We start from the raw sequence: 12,413 nt of genomic DNA on the forward strand, positions 1-12,413 counted from the left end.
ACATGATTTACGGATTGTCACGCATCTCCTCAATCTTCCCATCGAGAGTTTTTTTTACTAGTTTTCTCCAAAAACAGGATGGATAACCACACCTGACCAAATAAAGGTAGTGATCACTTTTTTTTAACACATTATGTCAAAAGAGTATACAATTCTTCAAATGCTCGTTATGTCAAGATAGTGAACCCACACCAACATTATATCAAGATAGTGTGCAAACTCTCACAATAACAACATTATATCAAGATGGTGTTTTGTCACACTCGGTCTCATGGCCTAATGTCTACCAATACTTGGTATCTTCCATTTAGTATAATTTAAAGTGCGGTGAAAAACACTTGAATATTTTAAAACAATATAACAAATTTATTAAAATAATATTTTATAATATAACGGATTTAAATATCGTTTTTGTTTGGTTACAACACATTTCTTTCAAAAACTTGTTACAAGGATTTCAGAATATCGGATCCATCATATCTAACTATTGCTTAGAGAACATTCCATTCATTGGAAATCTATCCTTGTAATCAACGTACTCGTTTTCTAAAAACAATTTTGAAAATGCATTAGCGCATCAACAGTGAATGACTTATATGACTCAAAATATTTTTGCACATAATATCAATAGTTTTTCAACAACTCAGTATGTCAACCCAATGCATTGCAACTAAACACACATATACACACATACAAACAACCTTGCTGATCAGTTACATGCCCTTATTATCGACAATATTTGCATGGCTGCAATAGGCCTACTACAAATCATACGTGATACGTGAAAGCATCCAAACACAAGTGTATTTTAATTTGAGTATATAGTTACTACCTTATGTCTAACAATCATTTATAAACATTTTCTAACACTTTAAATATGGATAAACGTATCCATGGTTTTAAAACGTAAAACAACTTGTAAAAGATAAGCGTAGTTTCCTTTTTTATATCTTTTATTGTAATCAGTGTTCTTCTCAACACGGATTATGTTCATGAGCCTACATTTTACATAATAGGCTCGTATCAAATACCTATATCATCATAGGAATTAGCTTCAGACTTTTAAATGGTTTGGTTCTGCTTCAAACCTTGCTTTAAAATGTTTACATCGTTTTATAGTTCAAGCATTTTTAAATAATAAAATTTTTGTTTCACTTTTCTGATAATAGTTAGACTTTGTTCCATTTAGTCCTATCATTATTAAAAGACGTTTCTTCATCAGTTGTTAAAACCTTTCCATTAAAACTATTTCAGATAGTTTAAACTTTTGATCAAAGTTTTACTATACTTGTCTCTAAGGTCTTAACTAACATAAAAACCTTAACTTATAATCGTTACCTCATATAAGCTTAACGACTAAATGCGAGGCGGTGGTAATAACTTCTTACGCTCGAGCAAAACGTCACGATATTCTAGACACGTGGGTTGGGCTACTTGAAAACAAAGCAACGCTCGATAAAAGTTTCAGGTTTATATGAAAGCCAGAAGGGATGCAAGTTTCAAACTTTTGAAACATCAATCGATTTACATTGAAATAGCAGTAAGCCAACAACAAGTTACGCCGCAACGCCCAGTAAATAAGCTTCTCCATCATATATTTCAGTAGACTTTATCTTTTGCTCTATATTCTTTAAAACAATTTCGTCCATTTCCAATATTTGTGAAAATCAAAACAAATCTTCTAGATTTCTGTTTTTAATTTTATCATGTGGAAATTCTAAGGACATCCTTTTTTTTGCTAAAACAGTCATCAATGCGTCCCGTATAGGACTATACGGGACGTATTATGTCCCCGTATAAAACACCCCTCACCCGGTGTAATCATATGTATAGGGCTTCTTATAGAGGGGTGTGTCTAGGAGGGGTGTGTTTGGGTGTCCCTAGTATTTTATGACACCATTTCTTTTCTGTTATACAAAACACATATCTTTGTTCCATCAAGACAGATGATGTAATCTCTCCCCAAACCACCAAACATTCGAATCACAACAAGAATCAGTTTGTTGGTACGATGAAAAACTGCTTCAACCTCAATCTCATCAAACCATCATCAAACTGGAAACTTGTTTCATCATTAACAACCCAATCTTTACAAACACTCACCAACACTCCAAACCCACATGACAAAACCTACTCAAAGAAAGAACAGTATCTCCTTTCTTACTTCAAGAAATCTTGCACCAAAACACATATCCAACAACTCCATGCTCATATTATTCAAACCGGGTTCACTCAAAACCTATTTGTTATGGGTAAAATCATTATGTTTTGTGCTGTATCAAACGACTGTTTAATGCATTACGCCATTCGGGTATTCGAAAAGGTTCAAAACCCAGATGGGTTTCTTTGGAACACGATGATTAGAGGGTTTGTGAACATGAATCAAGTGGATAATGTGTTTTGTTACTATAAGTTGATGGTTGAGAATGCACACATTGTGGAAATTTTACCCTTTCGTTTTTGCTTAAAGCTAGTGGGCAATCTGGGTGTGTTTTGTTAGGGACACAAGTGCATTGTGGTGTGGTGAAACGTGGGTTTGAGTGTCATGTTTTTGTGAGGAATACCTTGATTCATATGTATGGAATGTTGAAGGATGTTATTGTCGCGCGCCAGTTGTTTGATGAAATGTCTGAACCGGACTTGGTTGCGTGGAACACGATACTTGATTGTCATGTTTGTTGTGGGAAACGTAAAGAGGCGCTTGACTTGTTTTTGCGTATGCAGGAGGTGCGTGTAAAGCCCGATGATGCTACATTGGTCGTGGTTCTCTCGGCTTGTGCTGCGTTAGGGGCGTTAGAGCTTGGGAGGTGGATTTATTCGATTATCGATCAAAGGATTTTGATAGAAGATGTATCGATTGCTAATTCACTTATTCATATGTACACGCGATGTGGAGAGATTCGAGAAGCGCAAACAATTTTCAACAAAATAAATAATAAAAACATAGTAACATGGAACACGATGATATTAGGGCTCGCGACACATGGTCATGTTCAAGATGCTTTGTCCCAGTTTTCGTTAATGATAAGCATAAAATGCACACCACCCGACGACATTACATTTTTGGGAGTCTTAACCGCGTGTAGCCATGGCGGGTTGATCAAAGAAGGAAGACAATATTTTGACAAAATGACCGATGAATATGGCATTAAACCGACAATAAAACACTACGGGTGCATGGTGGATATGCTATCTCGAACAGGATTGGTAACCGAGGCCTATAATTTGGTCCAAAATATGCCGATGAAATGCAATGCGATTGTCTTGAGAACGTTATTGGCTGGTTGTCATATGCACGGAAATATAAAATTAGCCGAGAACGTGAGACGACAACTTCTCGAGGTGGATCCGGATCATAGTAGTGATTATGTTCTTCTTGCTAATACTTATGCAAGTTTGGAAGATTGGAACCAAGTATCAAGAATAAGAAGATCAATGGGAGCTAATAAAGTTCAAAAACCAAGTCCCGGTAACAGTTTCGTCGGGTGCCAAATGTAAAGTCGCGTAAAATGAAAACCGTTAGTTGCACCAACAGAATTAATTTATTTTGTTATCCAAAGTAAAAGCACGACGACATTGTGACGCAAACCTAACACGTTTGGAATGTTTACACTGTGACATTTGATTTCTAATTTACAACTTTTTCTTACTTTCCTTCCACTCTTTGATGTTGGCGTCGACTTTCGCCTTGACGCTAGCATGGAACCCCGGATATGGTTCATAACCGACTGTCATTTGCATTCCCTGTGATCATGAATAACAACTACACAAGATTTAGATTCTTACTTTAATAATATTGTTTTTTAAAGACACTTAAAAGAAGAATCGAATAGTGTTTGATATATATGTAGCACACACGAATTATACCTCTAGCAACACAAAGAAAGGGGCCATCACGAAGGCTTGTGACAGGTTATCAAACAATGCAGGTGCGCGTTTCTGACCAGAAAATAATATAAAATTTTCATTATTGAAATGTTAATGAGAAAAAGGAATAAAAGCGTTTAAAATGGCATAAAATTACCTCAAATACACCATGTCCTATGAACTGTCCGGTCCAGCAAAATACTTGAGCGGCTAAGACAAACTGATAACACAAGATGCAAGTGTATAACGTTATGGCAATTAACATATACAACATCCTAAATCATATTATTCAAATAGTTAAATTATTATTGTAGTAATCATTTTTGGTTAACAGTAATTGACACATTATTTACATATAAAAGTTAAAAAGTTTTCACGGGTCAGCCGATCAAACCCGACAGGCTCCCAAAAACTTAACACGTCCCCAAAAATCGTTCAGACAAATGATCTCGAACACAACACAATATTTGCAGGTTGACACAAACATTGGCCTATTTAACCCAAAATTTTATTTTACTTGTACTGTAAACTACAAACTTACAACCAAAAATATAAATAGGTCTAACGTAACTAGAATTTAAACAAATAAACTTGATACCGACCAGTTTAATCTATGAGATAAAGCATACTTAAGAAAATAAATGGATTAAACGTGTCAACCCACAACCTACCAAGTTGACCCAAACACGATACGTTTACCTAAGCATACAGGTCCAACACGAACCCATGTAGACTAAATCCAAACCCGCGAATTACCATGTCATGTGAGAAACTCACACCCTTAGACGAACCTAACTTCACTCTACTAGATTCCCTATCCTTTACGCAAGCTGCAACAAAACTAATTATTGAGACAAACGTGCGATTAACAAAAAACAAACTACCAAACTGTTCATAATCTTCACCCCTGTTTTTTACTCATTAACTATTATTATCTTCCTCTAGTCAATCCCTACACAATCTTAAAACTGGTAATAAAATCAAAAGAAACTAAAAGTTTACAACCAATTCAAACAAAACAACACAAATTAAATTCCAATTTAACAAAAAGTAACAAAAAAACATCATATTAACCTACAAACATATCTTAAATTCAGCACAAACTGCATAATAAAATAATAACAGACCCAAATTAACAGCTAAAGTTTACCTAATCCAATCTTGAAACATCAAATTCACTATAAACTCCATAAAACAATAATATTAATAATAACAACAATAATAATAGTAAAAATAGTAAAATCAAAATAAACGAAAATATTACTATCAATTCCTACAAAGCAACACAAATTCAATTCCATTTAAATAAAAAAAGTAAAAAAAAAACATCATAATTAACCTGCAAACATAACTCAAATTCAACAAAAACTGCATAATAATTAACCCAAATTAAAAGCTTAAGTTCACCTAATCCAATCTTGAAACAAAAAATTCACTATAAATTGTATAATAATAAAATAATAATAATTAAGAAAAATCAAAATAAAGTAAAATATTACTCATTTCCTACAAAACAACCCAAATTCAATTCTAATTCAACAAAAAGTAAAAAAGAAAAAAAAATCCATCATAATTAACCTACAAACATAACTCAAAACTCAACAAAAACTGTATAATAATTAACCCAAATTAACAGCTAAGTTCACCTAATCCAATCTTGAAACATCAAATTCACTATAAATTGCATAATAATAAAATAACAACAATAATAATAATAATAATTAAGAAAAATCAAAATAAAGTCAAATATTTCTATCAATCCCACAAATAAACACAAATTCAATTCAAATTCAACAAGTATAAAGAAAAAAAAATCCATCATAATTAACCCACAAACATAACTCAAATTCAACAAAAACTGTATAATAATTAACCCAAATTAACAGCCTAAAAGATAATTATAATAACAATAATAATAATAATAGTAAAAACAATAAATTTAAAATAAAGTAAAATATTAATATCAATTCCTACAAAACAACACAAATTCAACTCTAATTCAACAAAAAGTAACAAAAAACATACCTCAAAACCCAAGAAACATTGCACAAATAATTAACCCAGATTAGCAGCTAATTATCATCATCATAATCAATAAAAAAATACCCAAAAAAATCTAAAAATATACCTTCCAAGCAACAGAGAAGCCCAAATGCTGAGCAAGAAAACTCCCAAACACCCAACAAATAAAACAGAGTAAACCGGCTACCGAACCGGCTTTCACATCCAAACAGACATAAAAACCCGCATAGATGACAGTAAACAAGAACCCATAGTTCAAAACCAACCCATGTGGCAACGAAACATTAAGCAAAGTGGGTGTGAAATACAGAAACACAAGCGCTGTGAATAATATCGGCCAAACGAATAGCATGTGGATGAAGATGTTCACTGGGTTGCTATGGTACGCCCCGTAGAACGAAAAGTGGTTTTCAAGATCGAATAACCCTGTTTTCGCCATTCGATTTCAAGATCAAATGTTGGGAATTGGAGAGATAAATATTAATAATAATGAGGGTAAAGAAAAGATGGGATTTGGGTTCAAAGACGGATGATTTGACTGGAATCGATGAAAACCAGATTTTAAGAGTCTATCGTACGTAATGTTGATGTTGATGTGGATCGGTGTCGTCGTTGCTAACATGCGCCAAATGTGTTTTTCACCTTTTTTTTATTGGTTTGATTTAGTGTGGTCGGTTATCATTTCGTGTCATAAAGGTTTACTCTGGTGTTGGGTTTGTTGTAAATCAGTATGGTTGGCTGACATTTCATATCATGAAACCTTACTCAAGCATTGGATGTAGTCCAAATGTTATTAGATTGTGTATTGTCGTTGAAACTGTGATCCGAAATCATCCAATAATATTGTGTCATGCAATGCTGACTGAACACTCGTTGAAGCCGCTTGAGACTGTTGTGGTTCAGACGAATGGTGCCCTTAACGAATTTTATGATTATTTTTAATTTAAAACAAAAATATATTAAAAGATAATTTTTATAATAAAGATAAAAATAATATAAATAAAAAAAGATAATAATAACATTAATTTTAATATATTAGTATAAAACTTAATATAATACTAGCTTTTTAATAATATAAAAACGCCCCATCTTTTAAAATACCCCAATTTTACCAAACACCCTCATCTTCTCCGCCAGCCACTTACCTCCTTCATCTTCACCATGTTTCTTTCAACAAACAAGCCATCATATTCTTTCTTCCACTCCACCAATTAAAAAAAACATCATCCTTCACCAGCCGCGACTAGGGTCGCCCCAGCCTGTCTCGGCCCTGTCGCGCAGTCGCTCGCAGCAGGCCGTTGCGGTGTTCGGATTTGAAAATTTTGTAACCCTATCCGAAATCCAATCCGATCCGAATTAGGGACATTCCTATCCGATCCAAATCTGATCCGAATTGAATTCGGATGGATTCGGATAATCCGAAATTATCCGTTTAAAAAATATACAAACTTAAGTTTTATTAAATAAACATAAAATACTAAAAAACAAAAATAAAACACTACAATAATAAGGAAGTTAAGTAGTGTTAGAGTGTATAACGACGGAGTGTAATGACATTTTTGTCTATGGTGTGTTAAGTTGACTGAACGAAAAATGAAGTTATGGTTATAAAGTTATTGTAAATGTTAATGGACTTGGCTATATACACTAATAATATGTTATATATTCGGATATCCGAATAATCCGAACTATCCGAAATTTTTTGAAATCCATATCCGAATCCGATCCGAATCCGAATTAGTTATTCGGATATTCGGATCGATCCGATCTGAATATCCGAATAAGAATTCAGATCGGATTATTCGGGTTTCGGTTTTCGTTCGGATTTTGGTTTTTTTCAGATTTTGGATTTCTTGAACACCTCTAGTTGTTAAATAGTGGAAATTAGGGAAGAAACTGGCGGGTGTCTTGGGTTAGCTGCACATGAGTTTGAGATTTTTTTCTTACTTTGGATTAAGAGAAACATTTTTAAAAACTACTGAAATTACTAAAATGCCCCAATACCTTAGCAGTCCTTTTCTCTTTAATATAAAGTATAATAATATGGGACGTGAACAATTTAGACGTTTCAAAAAAAAATTTAAATAATATATGTTTTAATAATGTTGAACTGATAATTTTGTAATTCTTTTAACAAAGCATAATAAAAGAAAATTTTTGAACGAATAAATTTTGGAAGGATAAGGAATATACCATGCGAACACAAGAAAGTGGTCCAAGCCTAATAATTATATTCGACTTTTTCAATGAAAACTAGCAAATGGTAAACCTTCCCCAAGTTGTAATTTAATTTTTAGTTAGAGTTAATGGTCATTTTCGTCTATATGGTTTGCTACTTTCGTCATTTCAATCTAAAGTTTGAAATTTTGTCAATTTAGTCCTTATAGTTTTAAACATTAGCCAATTATGTCCCCCCGTCTAACGGCATCCAACTATGCCGTTAGTTTAAGGGGTATTTTTGTCTTTCTCATGTTTATTTTTAGTTAATGGCTATTTTCGTCATTGTGGTTTGATAGTTTTGCTACTTCAGTCCAAAGTTTGAAATTTTGTCAATTAAATATTTAATTTTTTTATTTTTGTTTTATTTTTTAATTATTTTTTTTGTTTCTATAAACCCTAAGAGTATAATCCAAGCCCAAAACCATCAAGCATCGACCAAAACAGGTCTACGTTTACTCTGTCGGCAACAATAATCATACCCCCCCTCGTATTTAGTTTCTAGACATTTCCTAAACCCTCCCCCATGGTGGAATTCATTGGGAAAGTGGTCAAGTTAATTCTCTGAAACCATACTATACCGATAAAACTAATATCGTTTCTTTGGTTAATAATGCATAATAGTTAGGGTTTAGAGATTAACATATCGTAGCAAACATCTTGGTCGAAATCAACATCAGGAGGTCGAAATCCCGCATTTCCATGTTTTCTCAAGAAATCGATACACTAAATCGCATGTGTGTTCTTCAAATCATGGTGTTGTTCTTGAATTCGTCGAATTCAACCCTAGATGAATTAAGTCTTCCTTTTCTTTCTTTCTTAATTGCAGGGAAGCTCGCACAGCCTGGTGGTAAGTTGGATATTTTGCTCATCTGTCATTAGTATCATCATTAATAATTTCATCACTAATTTGTGGATCTTATATGAATTAGGAGCTTTGCAGGATGTTTTGCACTTACATGATGTGCTTGCTAGAGTTGCTTTGGCCAGATTGTGTCATTCAATATCTAGAGCTAAGCCACTTGATAGTAAGCGTTATGATATTGTTAACTTTTATTGTTTACTCTTGAAAAGTAACCGTTTATCAAGATCTGAAATGTTTTTCTTTTATTAAATTTTTTTACAGAAAGGTCAGCATTAAAAACCAGTTTACCTCTTTGTTATATCAACTCCTCCTTGATCCCAGTGACAGAGTTTATTTTGAGGCTATTCTTTGCGTATTGGGGAAATCCGAAACCGCTGACAGGTACTTTTTCACGAATTATATTGGCGTCATTTCAACCCATTTATTTTAAATGGGTCGATTCAGGTTGCTTTTTGTTTTTAACGAGTACTATTGGGGGAAAAGTAGCAAAAGGATACAAGTCAATCTAGGCTTGTAAACTAACTGAACGAACACAAACGGGGCATTATCGTGTTCGTTCGTTACCTTTAACTGAACAAATGATCGAATACGAACAATTAACTTAACAGGTTTTTCTTGTACATGTTCGTTAGTTAAGAAATCCAATGTGTTCGTGGTCGTTTATGTTCGCTCGTTAATAGTATAAACAAACGCTTCAGAGCGAACGCAAACGAGCAAACATAACTGAAGATAGGTGAATGAACATAAACAAGACTGAATTGTAGTAGGCCTAAGATCAAATTCAAATGAATATATAAACGAATGTAAAGAAACAAACTTTACAAGTCTAAGCTAACGAACGCGTTTGTGTTCAACCCTAGAGTTGTTGTCTTCAAATCGTCGAATTCAACCCTAGAGTTGTTGTCGATTTGAAGAATTCAAGAACAACACCACGATTTGAAGAACACACATGCGATTCAGTGTATCGATTTCTTGAGCAAACATAGAAATGCGGGATATTCGACCTCCTGATGTTGATTTCGACCAATATGTTTGCTACGATATGTTAATCTCTAAACCCTAACTATTATACATTATTAACCAAAGAAACGATATTAGTTTTATCGGTATAGTATGGTTTCAGGGAACTACCTTGACAACTTTCCCAATGAATTCCACCATGGGGTGGGGGGGGGGGGTGGGGGGGTTTAGGAAATGTCTAGAAACTAAATACAAGAGTTGAGGTATGATTATTGTTGTCGACAAAGTAAACGTAGACATGTTTTGGTCGTTGCTCAATGGTTTTGGGCTTGGATTATGCTCTTAGGGTTTATAGACACAAAAAAATAATTAAAAAAAATAAACATTTAATTGACAAAATTTCAAACTTTGGGCTGAAGTAGCAAAACTATCAAACCACATGGACGAAAATAGCCATTAACTAAAAATAAACATGAGAAAGACAAAAATACCCCTTAAACTAACGACATAGTTGGATGCCGTTAGACGCGGGAACGTAATTGGCTAATGTTTAAAACTATAAGGACTAAATTGACAAAATTTCAAACTTTGCACTGAAGTGGCGAAAGTAGCAAACCACAGGGACAAAAATAGCCATTAACTCTTTTAGTTATTTATATTTTATTGTTCAGATAATTATAAGTAAAATACTTAAGGGTTTTTCGTTAGGCTCTTAATTATCTAATTAAGAGGCTACATTTGAGTAGAGTATGTTTGGTTCGCTTGATACTTCTTAATAGCTTATTGAGTCTCTTATGGGTAAATTTCAAAACATATTTACCCACTTAGAAACTATTTGTTAATCAATTAGGTCTATTTAATGGCTAAGCACAAATTTACCAAGATATTCAACTTGAAGTAAATAAAACTATAAAATGCATACATTACTATTTTAGTCATATCATAACTATAATATTTTGTATACATAGGATTCAGTATAAAGGCATAAATTACGCAAGGAGTTGGGGAACTCCTTGGTTTCAGGATCTCAATACACGAGGCGTGGTTTTATGATATGATTTTAGAAGAAAATAAGGGGTTTGACTACATACATGGTACGTGATGTGTTTTCAAGAGAAAATGATAGTTTCGATGTCAAACCTTACTCTTTGTTACTGGTAAAATATATAACCAAAAAGGGGACCTTGTTTGAGGATTGAGGTGCTAATCTAATTTTGTTAATTTTAAGTTTCATTGGGTTATAATTCATATTTGACTTTTTCTTGTATTTGTTGGGCTTCTTGCTTGAGGTTCTCTTTTCTTTTTTTTTTCTTTCTTTTTATAAAATTTGGCCTTTAAAAAAAATCTATCTTCCTAATATTAAAATTTATAAATTAAACGGAAAAACATAAAAATTAATACATTTTATATTCTGTTAATTCAATATTTAAGTTATAGTAGCGTAGAATTAAAAAGTTCGTAAATTTACTAACTCTAGATTAAATAACTATTAACAAATTTACTCATGTATAATAAACGCTTATAATACACATGCACATATATTGTATCAATTCAAATACATGTATATAATCACGATATATTCCGATAATATCGAGGTGCTAATCTAATTTTGTTAATTTTAAGTTTCATGTTCGTTGTTGAGTTGTAATTCGTATTTGACTTTTTTTTTGTACTTGCTTTTTTTTTTTTTTTGAAAAGTGAACTTTTATAAACAAGCCGGCAACAAACCGACACCAATGGCCTCGCCCCTCCCCACAACCTGGGAAGGAGACTCAAAATTCAAACTTACGTAAAGGTAAAATTACACCACTTAGTCCAATCAATAGACTTGAAATTGGACCTATATTTAAACCACAAAAAACCAAAAGATTTTATATCTCCTATGATGTCTTCTATCTTAATCTCTTTTCCTTGAAAGATTCTTTCATTCCTGGTTTTCCATATCCTCCAACAAGTAATAATAACAATAACTTGGAAGACTATCTTCTCCTTTTTCCCTAAGCTTGAATAATGTAAATCTCCAATAAATCTTTAATCGAGAAGGCGAAGATAGGTGGAACTTTACACCACGATCTAACAAAGTCCCACACAACCGAAGACATCGAGCACCCTAACAGAATATGCTAGGCCGACTCGTTTTCCGTATCACAAAGCCCACAAAGCCTAAACAGAACCTGAATATTTCTCCTCTCCAAAGCCAATTGGGTAGGAATTTTGTCCATTTCCGCCTTCCAAACGTGAATATTGCATTTGAAAGCGACCCACTTACACCAATCGATAACCGAATTGTTGGAATTATCTCTACTTTGAATAAGCAGGTTCGTAACCGACTTAACCGAGACTCGTCATTCGAATCGCCCAATCACACCCAATTGTCGTTGCCCCTTTTCCAGTTCACTAATGTCACACCCCGGTCCAGGGCCTAGAGGTGTGACCAGCAGTTGGTACCTGTTTTGTAAATATATCAGAGTAGCGGGTTTAT

The 12,413-nt window shown here is 33.5% G+C and overlaps 1 protein-coding gene and 1 pseudogene across 1 annotated transcript; one reads left to right on the forward strand and one right to left on the reverse strand.

Annotated features, from left to right (window-relative positions):
* The first annotated feature begins 1,962 nt into the window (after positions 1 to 1,962).
* LOC143593169 (pentatricopeptide repeat-containing protein At4g21065 pseudogene) lies at positions 1,963 to 3,606 on the forward strand (annotated as a pseudogene).
* LOC143593170 (2-hydroxy-palmitic acid dioxygenase mpo1-like) lies at positions 3,513 to 6,329 on the reverse strand. Its single transcript, XM_077072885.1, has 4 exons — positions 5,996 to 6,329; positions 4,025 to 4,087; positions 3,868 to 3,939; positions 3,513 to 3,744 (listed from the first exon to the last, which is right to left on the reverse strand). The coding sequence occupies exons 1-4, from the start codon at positions 6,326 to 6,328 to the stop codon at positions 3,634 to 3,636; spliced, it is 579 nt and encodes a 192-aa protein (XP_076929000.1). The 5' UTR covers position 6,329; the 3' UTR covers positions 3,513 to 3,633.
* Positions 6,330 to 12,413: the final 6,084 nt, after the last annotated feature.

This window comes from Bidens hawaiensis, unplaced genomic scaffold, assembly GCF_021521415.1.
Source record: "Bidens hawaiensis isolate Kalapana, Puna unplaced genomic scaffold, B.hawaiensis_p1.1 tig00041748_1, whole genome shotgun sequence".
Classification (NCBI taxonomy): domain Eukaryota; kingdom Viridiplantae; phylum Streptophyta; class Magnoliopsida; order Asterales; family Asteraceae; genus Bidens; species Bidens hawaiensis.

Bases quoted from the DNA above. Each gene is read 5' to 3' on its own strand.
- LOC143593170 (XM_077072885.1), bottom strand. From the start codon at position 6,328: ATGGCGAAAACAGGGTTATTCGATCTTGAAAACCACTTTTCGTTCTAC. The intron at 4,088-5,995 runs GTATATTTTTAG...TTGTGTTATCAG, and splicing joins GCTTCTCTGTTGCTTGGAAG to TTTGTCTTAGCCGCTCAAGT. The intron at 3,940-4,024 runs GTAATTTTATGC...TTTTCTGGTCAG, and splicing joins TAGGACATGGTGTATTTGAG to AAACGCGCACCTGCATTGTT.